This window comes from Corylus avellana, chromosome ca10, assembly GCF_901000735.1.
Source record: "Corylus avellana chromosome ca10, CavTom2PMs-1.0".
Taxonomy (NCBI): Eukaryota; Viridiplantae; Streptophyta; class Magnoliopsida; order Fagales; family Betulaceae; genus Corylus; species Corylus avellana.
Window position 1 is genome coordinate 9,537,828 of NC_081550.1, and position 18,106 is coordinate 9,555,933.

The following is an 18,106-nucleotide window of genomic DNA, read 5'->3' on the forward strand; positions in this document are numbered from 1 at the left end:
ATGGCAGTTGCTGCTTCAACCAGATTGTTGTAAAATAACAGCAGTGAACCTTGGACCAGATCAGAAGTAGCTTTTTCTCGAGGAACTTGAATGTTGCGCAGCTCTATCATCATACAAACATAGATGCCTACAAGCTCCTGTAGTCTATCACAGTGACCTCATCGTCTGGCGCATCTAGGTCTTGATAACTGCAACAACAACAAAATCGAGTGCAGTCAGCATGTCCTCTTTACACATTATCAATCGGAGGCAAAAGGATACACAGAGAGCAAACTGGCTAAGCCCTAAAAAAAAGGCATCGGAGACAGCACTGTCAAACATCAGCAGAGAAAACATCACCACATGTTGACTGCAGATGGGTTTTAGTAGAGCTTTGTATCCCAGAGAGTTGTACATATCTCAAAAATTTAAACTAAACAAGAATTGGTTTCATGGTGGCAGTGGGAAACTATTTTGAGCATCATGAAAAGATCAGCAGAGAAAACGGAAAAACCTTCTGTATAAGGTTCGAAATGGTGATATATTATATAATATATAATATTTGTGTGTACGGGAGCGCAACTTGGGATAAACTATGATAAATTATGGCAATGTCCAATCAATCTTGATGAGGTCTTACTCATTTTCACCCATTTGAAGGAAATTTTGTAATAATTGAAGGTCCATGAAAAAAATGGTCTATGTCTCGACTTGGGGACGCACTAGCCCCATCTATGTGCTACCCAAAATGATAACAGTTACGGCTTCCTCTACTTACTTTTATGTCAAACCTCATATATGATTCAACACAATCCAATAGAGTATTACAATCATCTCCACAGCTCCACTCAAAGATCCATGACATTATCGTTAGAGACTGTTGAACTACAGTGCCCTTAAGTAATATGGTGGTACTAAGTTGGCTTCAATACCATAATCACGACCCAGGAAAGCACAAGCCACATTTATGCAATACCTCAAAAAGACTAGTCACAATCAAGGCTATCCGAAATTGGTTACATTGCCCAAATCAATGACGTAGATCTTTTGGTGTAGCTAATGCATCCCAGGTAATAAAAAATGGTACCACTCTTAGTAACACTGCGGATCAGGGGCACTAAAACGCAACATAGGCGCCAGTGAGGAGACATAAGACTTTTTTGAGTGGAAGAAATAGTACCCCATTATAGGTGGATTTAGATTGTGAAGGAACTATGTAAGCATGTATTGAATCTCAAACTGAATATGTACTAGCTTGATCTAGGCTATATAATTAATTAAGGAAAATTTCAATAGCAACTAGTTCTTTTGGAGTATTGCACAGATGTAATGCGTCTGTGACCCATGACAAATAGTATCAAAACCAATTTGATAACATATTCCTCATGGGCATTGCAATGCCAATTTGATAACCTATTCCTCCTGGGCACTCCAATGCAATGTATGCCTTGACAAAAATGTACAGGATTTGAATGGAATATATCGGTACCCCATATTAGTTTTTGCGAAGGCATCATGCAGAGGTGTGATGAGTTTCATATCAAATGTGTACCAAGTTGATTAGACTATACAAGCAACTATGGCACTTGTGACCAATCTTTTGAGAGTATCGCAAAGATAAACTATTTTGTCTCTAGGATGTGAGACTCTAATTATGGTATATATGCTTTGTTATCTAACATTAAAATTATAGTTAAAAACCCATATCATTTGGCTCCACTAGTTCAAAAACCAGATTTAGAATAAGTAAAATTTTACTATATATAGATTTATCTGAACCATGTTGATCTACAAATAGGTGCAGCCCCATCAATTTTGATAGGGCAGCACCCCGTCATAGTATATCCACACACATATATGCACATTGCACACAGAAAGGAAGACGGCAAAATAGGTTGTATCTGTCTTGATAAAGTTACATTATTGAATCTCACGAAGATATATCCAGTTTAGCCAAGCTACTTACATATGATTGGTTATGGACTAGCATATATCCTCACAGCTTCAATAACACTAACCCTTTAGTTTCTTCAACTAAATACTATCATTCCTACTCACTAATTGGTCTTCATAGTGACTAGACAATTGTAGTGCGCCATTTCAAGTTTTATCCCTTAAAATCAACCACTTTAATCTATTAACTCTAGTTAGACATATTTTACAGAAAATTTCCAATTGTCCTGCATCACCAAACATGATTGACCACAACCATGTTACAAACAATGTATATATTACCAGTATCCCCAACTTCTGAATATTTTCCAACAATCTATTGACAGTTATCTTAAGTTCTGGGTATTTACCAACAATCCAAGGTTCTCCGTCCCCTAAATTCTGAACCCATTCACACTACTAGCACCTCATGGATTCGGCGATATCTCTTCCACTTCTAAAACCTTTTGACGTTACAGAATCTTACCTAAATATTTACACCAACATCGACCTCAACAACCTAAATATGTGGACAAACAACATAAACAATAGCGCCAAATCCAAATACTAGCAAGTTACATTAATTACATAATGTAACATTCACTAAACAAGCTTATGCTAAGTTTATATGATTAACATTATGAACTTTTTCCACAATATGCCTTGCTACCCAGTCATGATTTTTGTTTTCTCACTGAAAATGTTAAAATTCTTCCACTTCCATTTGATGAGGAAGCTAAATCGAACTTCATAATTATAGCTCTTCAAAGTTGCTGTTGTATGATATTATCTTCACTGTAAAACATCTATGCCAAACAAAGCCTAATGAAACGACAAACCAGACAAAGCATAGAGACATGCAAACAAAGATAGACAAGCCGGACAGAGAAAGGCAGCAAGTAAATGGACAATTTTCTTTTTCCAAAAAAGTTTACCCATCAATTTTGAGAAAAAAAAAAAAAAAACAAAACAAAAGACCAAGGAGCACCATGAAGTAGGGGATTGGACTAAATCTTTGATTGCAAATTACCTGCGTAGACGTCGAGGATCTTGCCTAAAACCCGGAGAAAAAGAAAGAATAGGACCTGGCCCAGTTAACTGTGAACCAGCCCGCCCATTTCTACCACCACCTTCAAAAGGGGGAGGACCACCCTGCTCACGCAACATCCGCATTGCCACTTCAGGTGGAGCAGGAACAAAAGGCCCTAATGGACTGCAATTACAACAATATAAAAACTCGCATAAGAAATATCAAAATAAGATACCAATTGCAATCACAATTTACATTTTGCTTGCACTGTCAACGTACCCAGCACCAGGAACAGGCATCAATACTGGCGGAGGGGCTATATCAGAGGGAAAAGGAGCAACACGCATTCCCTGTCCGCCAAAAGTTTCATACATTGGTTCATCAAGATTTCCTCCATCTGATCCATCATTGTTGGATTGGAAATCACTTGACTGTGGGTTTTCGGACCTATCATATTTTTCACTACCATTAGCTCGATTATCACGTTCTCTACGATTGCCACGTTCATCTTTCAATCGATTATCTGGACCTAGTCGACGTCTCAGTGGCCTGTCCTTCTGCAGAGAAAACTCTTTCTTATTAATAAAGAGAACAATAATTATACTCCATCCATCCCAAAATAAGTCCCTTAGCTTAAAAAGGCCCAATGTTTAACAAAGAAGAACAAGTACAAAGATCTCACCAAAATGCTCAAAGGTGGGCATTAGTTTTAATGTGTGTCATAGTTGCTTTTCTTTTTTCCAAAAGGTAAGGGTAGTACAGGAAGATGTAGGTAAAAAAGCGCTGACTATTTAGTGTAGACACTTTATTTTGGGGCATCCCGAACAAAAAAACAAGACACTTGTTTGGAATTTAGTAATAACAATCAAAAACATCAACAACAGCATTCGCAGTGACATCGAAGCAACCAGACGGATTGGGCAGAAGGAGCGATAGCAAGAGGAGGGATGTGGTTACATATCTTTTAATGTGTGCTTCCTTACGAACAGATTACTCTCAAAGCAGGGTAGAGTAAGTTGGAGTGCAGGAAAACACAAATCTAAAACCAAAAGACACGTCTGATATAGGCTACCAAAAGTTGAACATTCAAGATAAGTGGCAGTAAATGTCATGAAACCTAACAAGCTCAGACCTATAGGCAAAGTGTATCAGATCCTTCATTTCTTATCCACAGCTAAATTTAAATTTCTCAAACCTAACAAGCTCAGACCAATAGGCAAAGTATATCAGATCCTTCATTTCTTATCCACAACTAAATTTAAATTTCTCAAAGTTTTACTCAACAGGAGTTTGGGAGGCAAGACACAATTGAGACTTGGTGGTTAAAAAGATACCCCCTGGTCATAAGGAGCCAATTACAAATAAAATTTCCTATTCCATCATAATGATCAACAGCCTCCATGCCTGAGATTTATAATGACAATTTTCTTTCTCTTTCCTCAAATATTAACAAGAGATGATCAATACATACACGAATGAAATGTAAAAAAGATAAAATAAAACAAATATATAGATGTAAATAAATTTTTTTTTAAAAAAAAAAAACCATTTTAGCTATATTTAGATGATCAATATATTGAAAAGGCTTGAGTGGGAATTTTGAAATCTGTCTAAGAGCAAACCTAGACAGCCTGTAAAGGCACTTGCTTAAGCCACAACAGCATATCCTAGCCTTCTTCTCCAGGGACCATTTTCCATATATGTACCATCAAAAATGGAAAGGGATTAAAGGAGAAGAGGTGGGAGGGGGGAGGGTGACAAGAGCTTATAACATTTTTTTTTTTAATGGAGATATACAAGCTATACAGAATCACAGGTTGAACATAAGCAAGCATTCAAACCCCCTCACTAGTAAAACAACTACAAGCAAGAGGGCCAGTATCTACAAAATCTTAGAAAGATGTACTAGGATGCACTCCAAAGGCTGCTATTAGAGGTAAAGGCTCCTAAGAATATTCAGGAAGCTTCCGGATCTGGTTTACCTACAACTCACAGCAAGAATGGCTGGAATTCCACATTCAATGGGACTCGCATTTAAACTCGTAAACATCAAATAAACAAAGAAGAAAAGAATAGAGCCCAAGTTTCTTTCTTTTCTTTTTTTTTGGTTCAAAAACCATGGGAACAGCAAAAATAAAGAGATGGTTAAGGGACACAAAAATGTAATCTATGATGCCCATCTGACATTAAATACAACAGAAATTCATAGGTATTACCTGTTTTTGTATTTTATTATGCTGGGGTAAGGCCTATGTACATTTATGTGACTTCTAGACAGCTAAATGAATCTTCTACTTAAACAAATACAAACTGACACAAATACACACACACACACATATATATATATAGATGGGTAGATAGATAACTAGTTGTTCCCAAAGCTTATTTACAAACCAATATACATAGCCATTTCCAATATCAAGAACCAAAAGCACTGGCTGCACATGCGAATGCCAATTCTGGAAGTCATGACATCTAACAGCCTCTAGTAATGTCACAGGTTTGACAGGCTCTAGAAATTATCTTCTCTACTTTTCTCTTGGTAAAATATATCAAACCTAATTTCCAATTCGACTAATTCTGGTATACAGCTCTTATCAAGCACGTCAATGATGTAATAACTCCTTCTTCAACATGTTCTAAATTTCTTCTTCTCCAGGTTTAGCAATTATTTTTAATAAGTAATAATTTATTGGAAAGAAATCAAGCAAAGTCCTCGTACACGAAATGCATACAAGAGAGACATTCACGCTATAGGAGTTTAAAATCTAAAAAGTCAATAAGATCTAAAGATTCAAAGAGGAAAAAGAAAGACTACACTCTACAGCCCAATCTAAGAGGAATCTCAGAAAAGAGAAATTTAAAGAAAGCATAGGGGTCTCGCAGTCCTCAAAGTGGTATCGAATCCTTTCTCTCCAAATGTTCCACATTAAGAACAAAAGAATAGCTTTCCAAATAGCCTCTTGGGAATGTCCACGCCCTTGATTCGTCCAACAATGTAGCAGCTCTAGGATGCTGCTAGGCATAGTCCACAAAATTCCAAATAAGTTGAGAACCATGTACCAAAGATCATTAGTGTACTCATAATGGATGAGGAGGTTATTCACGAGCCCTAAAATCGGGAATTCCTGGTGTTTTGTGCAAGCTGGACTTGGAAAATTATAGGAGTTTAAAATCTAAAAAGTCAATAAGATCTAAAGATTCAAAGAGGAAAAAGAAAGACTACACTCTACAGCCCAATCTAAGAGGAATCTCAGAAAAGAGAAATTTAAAGAAAGCATAGGGGTCTCGCAGTCCTCAAAGTGGTATCGAATCCTTTCTCTCCAAATGTTCCACATTAAGAACAAAAGAATAGCTTTCCAAATAGCCTCTTGGGAATGTCCACGCCCTTGATTCGTCCAACAATGTAGCAGCTCTAGGATGCTGCTAGGCATAGTCCACAAAATTCCAAATAAGTTGAGAACCATGTACCAAAGATCATTAGTGTACTCATAATGGATGAGGAGGTTATTCACGAGCCCTAAAATCGGGAATTCCTGGTGTTTTGTGCAAGCTGGACTTGGAAAAAGCCAACTATGTCAATTGGGAGTTTCTCTCCTACCTTATGGGACGCCTTGGCTTTGGTTCAAAATGGAGGAAATGGATTTCTGCCTATATCTCCACAGCCCAATTCTCTATATTAATTAATGGTAGTTTGCATGGTTTCTTTGCTAGTGCTAGGGAACCTGCTTTCGCCCCTTCTATTTGTGATTGTCATGGAAAATCTTAGTAGGATGCTGTCTAGAGCTATGGCTAGGGTGTTATTTATCTAGTTTTAGGGTCAACCTCCAAAACGCAGCCTCTTTGGAAATCACCCATCTTCTTTTTGTGGATGACACCCTTCTTATGTGTGATGTAGATCAAGGTCTGATCCTTAATCTGGAACATATTCTCTTGGTTTTTTTAGGATATTTCATGTTTGAAGGTCAATCTTCAAAAATCAAAATTAGTTGCGGTGGGGGAGTTGCAGCATCAGGAAGAGTTCGCTGACATTCTGAATTGTATATCTTCTCTACCATTTCAATATCTAGGACTTTCTTTGGGCACTTCATTTAAGTCAAAAGCTATTTGAGATGAGGTGGTTGAGAAAATGGAAAGAAGATTGGCTAGTTGGAAGAAGATCTATTTGTCTTGAGGTGGTCGTCTAACCCTTATCAAGAGCACGTTATCCAGTCTATCTACGTACTTCTTGTCCCTTTTCCCTTTACCAGTTGGTATAGCTACAAAATTGGAGTGTCTTCAAAGGGAATTTCTTTAGGATGGAATAGGTGGTGAACCTAAGGTTCATCTAGTGAACTAGAAGACTATGCTCCATAATTCCTAGAGGAGAGGGTTGGGTGTGAAAAAAAACTAATGCTATTTAATAGAGCTTTAAAAGACTGAGGGTTAGAAGTCTTCTTAGAAATTGGAAGGTGGATATAGTGTGCTTCCAGGAGACTAAGGTGGATTTTATTTCTTATCACTTTGTGAGGAGTTTGTGGGGATGTTCTTATGTGGAGTGGTGCTATGTTCCGTCCAGAGGGGCCTCGGGAGGAATTCTGGTTATGTGGGATAGAAGGGTTGTTACGAAGGTTGAGGTTGCTTTGGGCAGGTTTGTGGCAGCTGTTTCCTTTAGGAATGTTGATGATGGGTTTGTGTGGGCTTTTGGGGGGGTGTATGGTCCAAACAAAGACAACATTAGGCGTTATCTTTGGGAGGAACTGGTGGGCCTTATGAGTTGGTGGGACATGCCTTGGTGTATTGGTGGGGATTTTAATGTTACTCTTCTTTCTAGTGAAAGGTCGGGGGGAGTTCATTCTCGATCCGCGATGAGGGAATTTGCAGATTTTATATCGGAGCAGGAACTTATGGATCTTCCTTTAGCTGGGGGGGTTTCCACTTGGTCTAACAATCAATCCTGGTCAAGGCTAGATCGATTCCTTGTTTCCACTGATTGGGAAGTTCATTACCCGGACGTGCGACAAAAAAGGATGCTTCGTGTTTGTTCGGATCATGCTCCTATTGTTCTTGATTGTAATTGTTTGTTGGGAGGTAAGAGACCATTCAAGTTTGAAAATATGTGGCTCAAAGCAGAGGGATTTGTGGACAAAGTCAGAAGTTGGTGGGGTTCTTATCATTTCCTTGGCACTCCGAGTTTTATATTGGCAAAAAAGATGCGAGCTCTCAAGGAGGACATTAAGAAATGGAATAACCAGGTGTTTGGCAATGTGGAAGGGCATATCAAGGCTCGGATGGAGGAATTAAAAACTCTTGACAGGGTGGATGAAGAGAGAGGTTTATCCTCTGAAGATATTGAGAGGAAGGGGTCGCTATCTAGAGAATTGGAGATCCTTCTGTTACAAGAGGAAATTAGTTGGAGGCAAAAATCTAGGGTCCGGTGGTTGAAAGAGGGAGATAAATGCACAAAATTTTTCCATAGGATGGCCAATGCAAATAGAAGACATAATACTATAGAGACGTTGATGGTGGATGGTTCAACGACTTCAGATCAAGAGGTTATTAGTGATCATGTTACTCACTTTTACGAGGCTCTTTTCAAAGAGAATCTCACTTGGAGACCGAGGCTAGAAGACCTTGCTTTTGACATGTTAGATGTTGGGGAGGCTTCTAGGTTGGAGACTCCATTTGAGGAAAAGGAGGTTTGGGAGGTGGTGAAAGGGATGGATAGGGATAAGGCCCCAGGTCCGGATGGCTTCTCTATGGCTTTCTTTCAGGATTGCTGGGATGTGATCAAGGGGGACATTATGGCGGTCTTTGCGGAGTTTCATGATCGAGGTAAATTTGAAAAAAGTCTTAATGCCACTTTCATATCCCTTATTCCGAAGTCTCATGGAGCAAATGATTTAAAGGATTTTCGTCCGATTAGCCTTGTGGGAGGGACTTATAAGATTATTGCCAAGGTCTTGGCTAATAGGATGAAGAGAGTAATGAACAAGGTTATCTCTAAACCCCAGAATGCTTTTGTTAAAGGCAGGCAAATCCTGGACTCAGTTCTCATCGCCAATGAGTGTCTGGATAGTCGTATCAGATCAGGGGAACCTGGCTTATTGTGCAAATTGGACATGGAAAAGGCCTATGATCATATGAATTGGAAGTTCCTTCTTTATCTTCTGAGAAGATGCGGTTTTGGAGAAAAATGGTGTTCCTGGATTGAGCATTGTATCTCGTCTGTGAGATTCTCGGTCTTGATTAATGGATCTTCGTCCGGCTTCTTTGATAGTTCACGTGGTGTGAGGCAAGGCGACCCTCTTTCTCCATTCCTGTTTGTTTTGGTCATGGAGGCCTTCAGCAGGTTGATTGATGCATCGATAAATAGGGGTCTCATTTCTGGGTTTTCAGTGGGGGCTAGAGAAGCGGATCAGGTTATCGTCTCTCACCTCCTCTTTGCTGATGATACTCTGGTATTTTGTGGGGCAGATCCTACTCAAGTAAGAAATATTGGTGCTCTTCTAGTTTGCTTTGAAGCTGTCTCAGGGTTAAAGGTAAACTTGGCCAAATCCGCTTTGGTCCCTGTAGGCACTATGGAAAATGCGGGCATGCTGGCTGGTATTTTGGGATGTGGTACAGCTACTACGCCATTCAAGTATTTGGGTCTCCCCCTGGGGGCCTCGTTCAAGGTCAAGACCATATGGGAGGATGTGTTGGAAAAATATGTCAGAAGACTGGCCTCTTGGAAACGCTTGTATTTATCTAACGGGGGGGAGGATCACTCTCATTAAGAGCACCTTATCCAATCTTCCCACCTATTTTCTGTCTCTGTTTCCTATTCCAGCATCAATGGCGAAGTGCATTGAGAAGATTCAACGCGATTTCTTATGGGGTGGGATTGATGATGAGTTTAAGTTCCATCTGGTCAATTGGGATAAGGTTTGTTATCCGATCACTGAGGGAGGTTTAGGCATACGGAATTTGCGGTTGATGAATCAAGCTTTATTGGGAAAATGGTTGTGGAGATTTGCTCATGAGAAAGAGGCTTGGTGGAGAAAGATCCTGGTGGCAAAGTATGGTGCGGTTTGGGGAGGTTGGTGCTCCAGGGTTCCCAGAGGATCGCATGGAGTAGGGTTTTGGAAGCACATTTGTAGGGGGTGGAGGTCGTTCCAAGACCACATTAGATTTGTCCCAGGTCGTGGGTCCAACATCAGGTTTTGGGAGGATATCTGGTGCGGTGACATGCCTCTCAGGGAGGTTTTTCCTGGACTTTTCAGCATTGCCACCAATAAGGATGCGTCTATTGCAGACAATAGGGAATGCTCAAATGGCTCTGCTCAGTGGAGTGTTTCCTTCACTCGCAGGGTTCACGATTGGGAAGTGGAGGTTTTGGCTTCTTTTTACTCGCTATTGTATTTGCATCCAATTGGTGGGGAAGGGGAGGATAGAATAAGGTGGATCTATTCGCGGAAAGGCACTTTCGAAGTAAGATCTTTTTATAGGATCCTTGCATCTAAAGACCTCACTCCTTTCCCTTGGAAAAGTATTTGGTGCACCAAGGCCCCTTCGAAAGTGGCTTTTTTTGCTTGGACGGCCGCGCTTGGAAAAATTCTTACTTTGGACAATGTTCGGAAAAGGGGTATTGTGGCGATAAACCGTTGTTGCATGTGTGAATCAAATGGGGAGTCCATTGACCATCTCTTTCTACACTGTGGGGTGGCGCGCACCTTATGGAACGCCATTTTCACTCGGTTTGGCTTGTGTTGGGTTATGCCGGGCAGCGTTAAGGAGATGTTCGATTCTTGGTGGAAGGGTGGTAAAACTAGTAGCGCCGTTGTGTGGAAGATGGTCCCTCTTTGCCTTATGTGGTGCATTTGGAACGAGAGAAACGCAAGAAATTTTGAGGACTCGGCCAGGAATTTAGAGGAGCTTATTCACTTTTTCTTGTACACCCTCTTCACTTGGACTGCTGGTTGGCTTGCGCCTATAGTGATCAGCTTCCAAGATTTTCTTATTAGATTTTCTTCCTCTCTTTCTTCTTCTTAGTCGCTCTCTTGTATACTCCCGGTGTACTAGGGTTGCGCCCCTCTGCGCCTTTGATAAATATATCGTTACTTATCAAAAAAAATTTATATAAACCCTATATCAATTCTCTCACCATAACAAATCCTAAAATTATAACTTCTCCTATCCTAAAGCCTACCACCACAAGTGCCTGTAGACAGGTTTACCTAAAACTATCCTATGTAAGTTGGCTTCCTCTCTAATGGTAACCCCCAACCCACCCTCCTCTCCCCACAGCCCCCCAAAAAAACACAAAAAGGAGTAAACATGAAGAATCATGGACACCATCTAAGATATTACACTCCTAAGAGCTTAATTTGCCCATAACCAAATTATGATTATAAATTTTCCTGATGTTTCTTTGCCTAAATCTTTATAAGGTCTCACTAATTTATTTCTTTTCAAAAGGAAAGTTTCTTCGGGCTATCTGAAAATAGCATTTTCAATAGCCATGAACATTTAACACACCCTAAAAAACCATCTCAAGAGCACCCTGGACTGTAAATGATTTGGAGAATCGTGCTACGCAGACACATCAAAATGAGTGAAGTATCCATGTAGCATAGGATCTAAGCATGCATAAGGACAAAATTAAAGAAAAAATTAAAAGAGTGAACAACATTAGTAAGATAACAATAATAATGATGGTGGCAAAGTGACAAAAGAACACACAAGTAACGGAAATATAGTTTCTTTCAGCCATTTACATGCTTTTATAATGGTAATGAATAGTAAAAATCTGTGGACAGAATGGTGGTAAATTGACCAAATGATAACATCATTCAAACCAAGTTTGGCATTTTTTCTAAAATAAAAACTGATGTAGAATTATTTCAGTGACTTGAATGATTATCTTACTCATCAAAAGATGAATGATTTAACTCTCCTGTTGAGAAAATCCTCTACCCTCCCAACACAAGTTCCTGAGTTCTATTACTTAAGACGAAAACCTTGGGGTAAACCTGGCAATGAAGCAAATGCAGGTCAAAGTAAGATCACAGACGATAAATATTGCCCAAGCCAAATCCAACTAGCCAACTCATTTCTATTTGGAGATATTCAAAGGAGTTAATATATGGACATCCCCTGAAACTGGGTTGAGAGTCAAACCAAACCACTTTGACCTACACATGCGAGTCCAAGTAGACGCAGCCTGCTATACTTGGAGAGATTTACGCTACTATTATGAAAAGAAATAAATTTTTCAACGTTATTCAAAGTGTACTCCATGACCCAAGATTACCCTTTCAGCATATACAACAAATAATAAGAATAACTACCAAATAATAGCTCATGACAAGTCAGATTCAGCAACACTCATGGTTTACAAACCTTATATAACTCAGCCTATGGTAATATCTGACACACACTGCTGCAGGTGCTAGCACCCTGCCCTCAGTTTCAAATAATCCATAGTTGACAGTCAAGGTAATCAAGGTTTTAGTTGGTTAATACATTAATCATCCTATATGCCTCCTAATTTGATGCATGGACAATATACGCATGACTTCCCCTAGATCAATACTCTTATTATTATTTACACAAAGCAAAACTCATGACATTGCACAACTGGATGTTGCAAACTCAATGTAAGAAAACATTGCATGAATGCAGATAGAAGGCGCCAGTCAACAAACCTCCAAATCTTGCAGGACCTTCTGGGGGTACTTGTGCATAACTAAGATTATAAAACTCCTTTGTTTGATAATTATAAAGATACCCTGCAATGAAGTACCAAAAGATGCTTAGACAAAATAAAACCATCAACTAAATCAAACTAACCATGCAAAAAAACACACTGACTGGCTCAATCCATGCTTCATATTAATGCTATGATAATTCAACACAGATGGATCATGTCCAACTGACCATCAAAAGGTCGATTCTAGAGTTAGCATTGATTTACATCAGAATATACAATTAAAAAAAAAAAAAAGTCAACCACGCTTCACTTCAGCCACATGAAAATTAGAGACATTTAGAAGGAAACAAAACAGCTAGCATGGGTCAACGGATGTATAGAACTGCTAGAACCACACACAAGTTCGGTTAAATACCAAAAGAAGGCCATTTAACAGAAGCATTATGATTCGAACATGTGCAAAGAGGACATAGAAAGAAAGACAAAACAACCAGATATTGATTCAATGAGAGATGTTATTCATAAACAAATGGGACTGAAAAGTATTGCCTTAATAAAATCATATAGCAATGGAAAATTGATTTTTGTACCACAACAAGAGGATCATAGACTAGATCATAATGTGTGACAAATTGACATCTGTTTATACATGTCAATGCAATAATGACAGAAAATAATAATTAAACAAGAAAGAGAATAACAAGAAGATAGTCTAACAGTGTGAGAGTGACTGAGATTTAACATATAAACATGTAATGTGATGCACCCAAAGAATCAGATGCTACCTTGACCAGGAGAAGTCAATAAACTATTCATCAAAATAGTATCATATCCGACAATTCTGTTTATGAGGAGTTGCTGCCACCTGGCAATAAGAAAATATCCATTCAGTTACATTCTAGTACATAGCTCCTATACGTATACACATATAACTCAAATTCTAAAGTACAACAACAGTTTGACAAAAATGTTAAAAATATGATGAAGTTTAACCAAAATGATGATGCAAATGCCAGTGTTAAGCTTTTAATTGTCTCAACCAAGCACAAATCTAGTTATAAACCTCGTATTATGCCTAGAAGAATGTTAGGACATTATCTTCCAAAAAAAGGCATTGACACAATTGTTTTCAGTGAGTCTAGCTTGTCAACAAACAAATAAACTCTAAACCACAGATGTTCTTAATCTGTACTCTAGGTTTTGAACTACAGACACTTGGATTCCACAAAAAAATTAAATTAAATCTTTCTTTTTGATAAGTACCACAAAGATTAAAATTTCAAAATAGATATCCAAATAAGAATTAAAAACTCGGACTTAACAAAGAAAATTATTGAAAAAATAGGTTCTTCAGAAAAATTGTCACTTCCAAGCTCAATTCAAACCACCCCGACAATGGTTAAGTTATGTTTGGAAGATATAACCTGTTTCCAAAACAGGAATGCCGAGCTGATATGCTAATGTTAACAGTACGAATATTATGGCGAGACTTAGCTCCTTCAGGTAGCAAGAAATATCCCTGCAGGACAAGCACTATTAGAACATTGGAAATAACAAAGTATAAGCAGAAATACGGAATCAGAGTATATGCAGAAAAATTTCATAAATTGCAAGGAACAAACAAATAAGGTGAACAATCACCTTTTCCATAGTGTATATATAAGTTGGTTCAAAGGCTTTGCTTCTATTCTCAAGCCATTGCACTGAAACAGATGCAAAAACCATGATCAGAAAACAAGAAATATATGGTACAACTAGGGAAATTAGAAGAACAGGTGAAACTATCCTGGTCAGCTCATGAATTCTTCCATCCTAATTATATGATTGCCTGCCCTTTTTTTTTTTTTTTTTTTTTTTTCTTTTGCCAGATTGTCACAGGTCTATAAAAGCAATAGTTTAAGAATATATGTACACACAGAGATACATACATATATATATATATATATATATATATACACACACACACACACACGCATCTTGATATGTTAAGAATTATGATTTTTGGGAAAAGTCCACATACACTCTTTACCACCTAATTGACAATGTCTCTCCACCCCAAACTTTCAATTGAGACAATGTCCCCCCTAAACTACCAAGAAATTGACAATATCCCCCCAAGGCCAGCAAAAAGACAAAAATAATCCTAAATTTTTTTCAATAAGACAAAAATGCTAAAATAAAATTCGAAAAAAAAAAACAATTTATTTATTTATTTATTTATTTTCTTTATGAAAGAAAATGAAAAAATTTAAAATTTCCACACCCTGGTTTTTTACCTTTTATTTTTAAAAAATAGTTTTAGTTTTTTTTTTTCTTTAATTTTTATTTTATTAAGGGTATTTTCGTCATTGGGAGACATTGACAAGTTTTGGAAGTTTGGGAAAAACATTGTCTCAATTGAAAGTTTTTTTTTGGGGGGGACATTGTTAAATTGAGTGGCAGTTTAAAGAGGGTATGTAGACTTTTCCCATGATTCTTTTACTAAATAGTGCTAACAAAGTCTTACATTGCCCATTTAGCCTTTCATAATGACTTTCTGACAATGACTAAATAATTCAAATTTTCCAAAATTTAAGATAACCACTCATGTTTTGCCCTAATTCCCCATACCATTTCCATATTGATTAATTAAGGGGGAAAGCCTTTTATTGAGTTCTCCCAGCTTCTTATAACAAATACACAATAAGAAGACATTCTACAATACTAGAAACTATGAGGAACATCTGACTTTTAGTCTTCTGAGGCATAACAGAGCTTTTGAGGAGCTTGATTGACTCTAACGTGTGAGGGGTCTGCGTAAATGGGGAATACATGGGTACCCTTAAGGCAATTCTTAAAATCCAAAGAAAAAAGAAAAGCTCATGGCCTTATTTCTTCTGGTTGCCTGAACACCAAAGATAATGGCTTATCTCAGCACACAAAATTCACAAATGCCAGACAACAATAGATAAAAAAAATAAATCTAAAAGAATCAAAAGAAACCCTAGGAACCACCTCCACAAATATGGGATAGATGATTCGGACACAATGCACAGTGTATAAATAAGTACTTTTGAATATGCCTTATTGCTAATTTTTTAATATATAAAAAATTAAAAAAAAATTAAAAAAAAAAAAAAAAAACACTAAAGGGCATAACATATGCATAAATAAAAAAATTAGTTTTGAAGCAAAGAATAATTTTCTTTTTCACTCTTGGCAACAACAACTTTGGGCTACCTTCACTTGGTCACAAGAAGCAAACCGAGCAAAAAAAAAACTAAACCTGCTGTAAGCCACGTGCTAGGCAAATCCTCAATCAAATGAGAGTAACTAATTTTAAAGTATGGCCTCACTATTTTTTTAACAAAACACCCGTCCCCACTGGAAAAGAAACCCTTAAGTCCCTATCTCTTTCCTACCAAGCATGTCGTCATGCTCTCTCTCAAATGGCAAAAAAAAACCTACACGAGCACTCCATATTCTGCCTTGTCTCACCGTATTCTATATACGATATGTATCAGATATAAAAATGATTGATATTTCCATGTATTTATGCTTCATAGAAGAAACCTAAGAGGATCTCAATAAGAAGAAAAAAAATGTGTAGCAAAGATACATAAATAAGCAACCAATATGCAAAATTAAATGCAATCATCTCTCTACTATGTACACCAGTGGCCAAAACAGCGCCTTTAACCCCAAGGCTAACACTTTTAACTTATGGATATCTATCTAATACCTACCCAGCCATATCCTGCAGTATCCATATCAAATACATATAAAACTACGAATACCCTTGACAATTCTCTGTTGTGCTTTTAGAAAGAAAATCTCAGTAAGAAGAAAAAGACATCTCGGAAAATGTACATAAACAAGGACCTGACATCCAAAATTGAATGCAGCCATCTCTCTACCATAGACACTGGATGACCAAGACAGGACTTTTAGTCCAAAAACTGACTTCTTCTCTTAGGTTAGCTTTATTTTTCTTATGCATTTTGTGCCCTTCTTTTTCCTTTTCCTTTTTTACCTAAGCATCTGCTACATTAAATTAAATGCAATCATCTCCCCACCATGGACATCAATGACATAGGCAACACCATTAGGCCCAGAGCTAATCCATCTTAGGTTTATTTTATTTTTCTTCTCGACCAAAAATATTATTGAAATCAGAGAAAAAAAAATCGGGCTCTTAGAGACATCATTTCTGGGTTCAATGCCAGATCTGGAATTTAATCAGATCATTTCTTCTGGCTCATAGACATAAGCGATGGATTCATGCAATAGTTTGAAATTTTATAATGTACATTTGATTAAATAATACAAAAAGAAGAAAAAAAATGGTGCCCTAATATTACAGGTTGGAGCGATTGAACAATATTGGGAGCATGAAAGAAATAACCTACTTTTAATTAAGATTTTATTAAGATAAGAAAAACAAGGTGGTTCAATACCTCCTCAATGCTTAGCAATAAAATTATCCCAGACATTAACATATGACCCACCTCCCAAAAAAAAAAAAAAACAAAAAAAGTAAAATAGCCACTTGATTTTTTTTTATCTCCAAAGGGCCTGGCAATTGGTTGGGCCCCACTCAAACAATCAGGTTTGGGTCAGTATGCGCATTCAGCACATAATGTCACAAGGTCGATATATAGGTTAATGATAATTATTCACCTGACCCACCCAAAGCCGCTCTTTCCAGCCCTAAACAATGCAGCTAGCAAAAATAATAACAATGACCTAACTAGGAAGATGACCAAAATACACTCATTTCATGGATTTTCTCCCGTTTATATTTTGTCAATATTTGACAACCTAGAAGCTGAAGCAAGATTGAGTACCAAAATAGTAAACTAGCATTCTAGAATTACATACTCTAGGTCAGCAAGTATGAAAAGAGGACTCACATCAAGCCAAGTGAGGACAAAAGCAATTCTAAGAAAAGAAAATTCTTCATCACTTGACCTAAGTGATTTCAATTTATTCATAACCACTACAGCTCTGCAACCTGATAATAGTGAACAAGCAGAACTAAAAAGATTGGCACTTACCTGCATATGAATTAAGCCGGTCCAAATGAAGTATATGCAACCACTTGGGAATGTCAATATTTAAATGTATTCCTGCAAGATTCTACAATTAAAAAGTAAAATTCAGCAAAGAGAGATTAGGCCTTGATACAAGAAATCAAGTAATGACCAACTATGGTACAGACTCTAGGTTTCTCCACATAAACCATTTAGAAATTAAAATATTTTCAGAAAACATGGATGGAAAAACATGTGAGAAAGATAGAGGTGGGCGAGAGTAATTGAGCAAGAAATGCATCAAATACTGAAGGTACCAATCAGTCCTGCTTGCAGACAAGAAGAAAAATTAAAACCCCATCTGTTAAGAGTTCATCACACTCCAAGAATAGAGTATGCAGGAGAATAATATAGAGCATGTATTGAAAATCAAATAAAGACAAGAATTAAGAAAAAATAAATAAATAAATTTAATAAGAT

The 18,106-nt window shown here is 37.5% G+C and overlaps 2 protein-coding genes across 2 annotated transcripts in view; both read right to left on the reverse strand.

Moving 5' to 3' along the window:
• Positions 1 to 83: 83 nt before the first annotated feature.
• LOC132162903 (serrate RNA effector molecule-like) overlaps positions 84 to 18,106 on the reverse strand; it is a 30,306-nt gene continuing 12,283 nt past the window's right edge. Inside the window, exons 8-10 of the mRNA XM_059573118.1 lie at positions 3,221 to 3,498; positions 2,942 to 3,124; positions 84 to 188 (exon numbers count right to left, since the gene is read on the reverse strand). Coding sequence (XP_059429101.1) covers positions 128 to 188; positions 2,942 to 3,124; positions 3,221 to 3,498 — 522 coding nt within the window. The 3' untranslated portion in view covers positions 84 to 127. The remainder of the gene's footprint in view (positions 189 to 2,941; positions 3,125 to 3,220; positions 3,499 to 18,106) is intronic.
• Positions 11,878 to 17,740, reverse strand: LOC132164634 (membralin-like protein At1g60995). Its single transcript, XM_059575174.1, has 6 exons — positions 17,651 to 17,740; positions 14,256 to 14,317; positions 14,039 to 14,133; positions 13,400 to 13,479; positions 12,610 to 12,693; positions 11,878 to 11,934 (listed from the first exon to the last, which is right to left on the reverse strand). The coding sequence occupies exons 2-6, from the start codon at positions 14,262 to 14,264 to the stop codon at positions 11,906 to 11,908; spliced, it is 297 nt and encodes a 98-aa protein (XP_059431157.1). The 5' UTR covers positions 14,265 to 14,317; positions 17,651 to 17,740; the 3' UTR covers positions 11,878 to 11,905.

Bases quoted from the DNA above. Each gene is read 5' to 3' on its own strand.
- LOC132164634 (XM_059575174.1), bottom strand. The intron at 13,480-14,038 runs GTTATATCTTCC...TCTTATTGCCAG, and splicing joins CATTCCTGTTTTGGAAACAG to GTGGCAGCAACTCCTCATAA. The intron at 12,694-13,399 runs GTAGCATCTGAT...ACTTCATTGCAG, and splicing joins ATTGACTTCTCCTGGTCAAG to GGTATCTTTATAATTATCAA.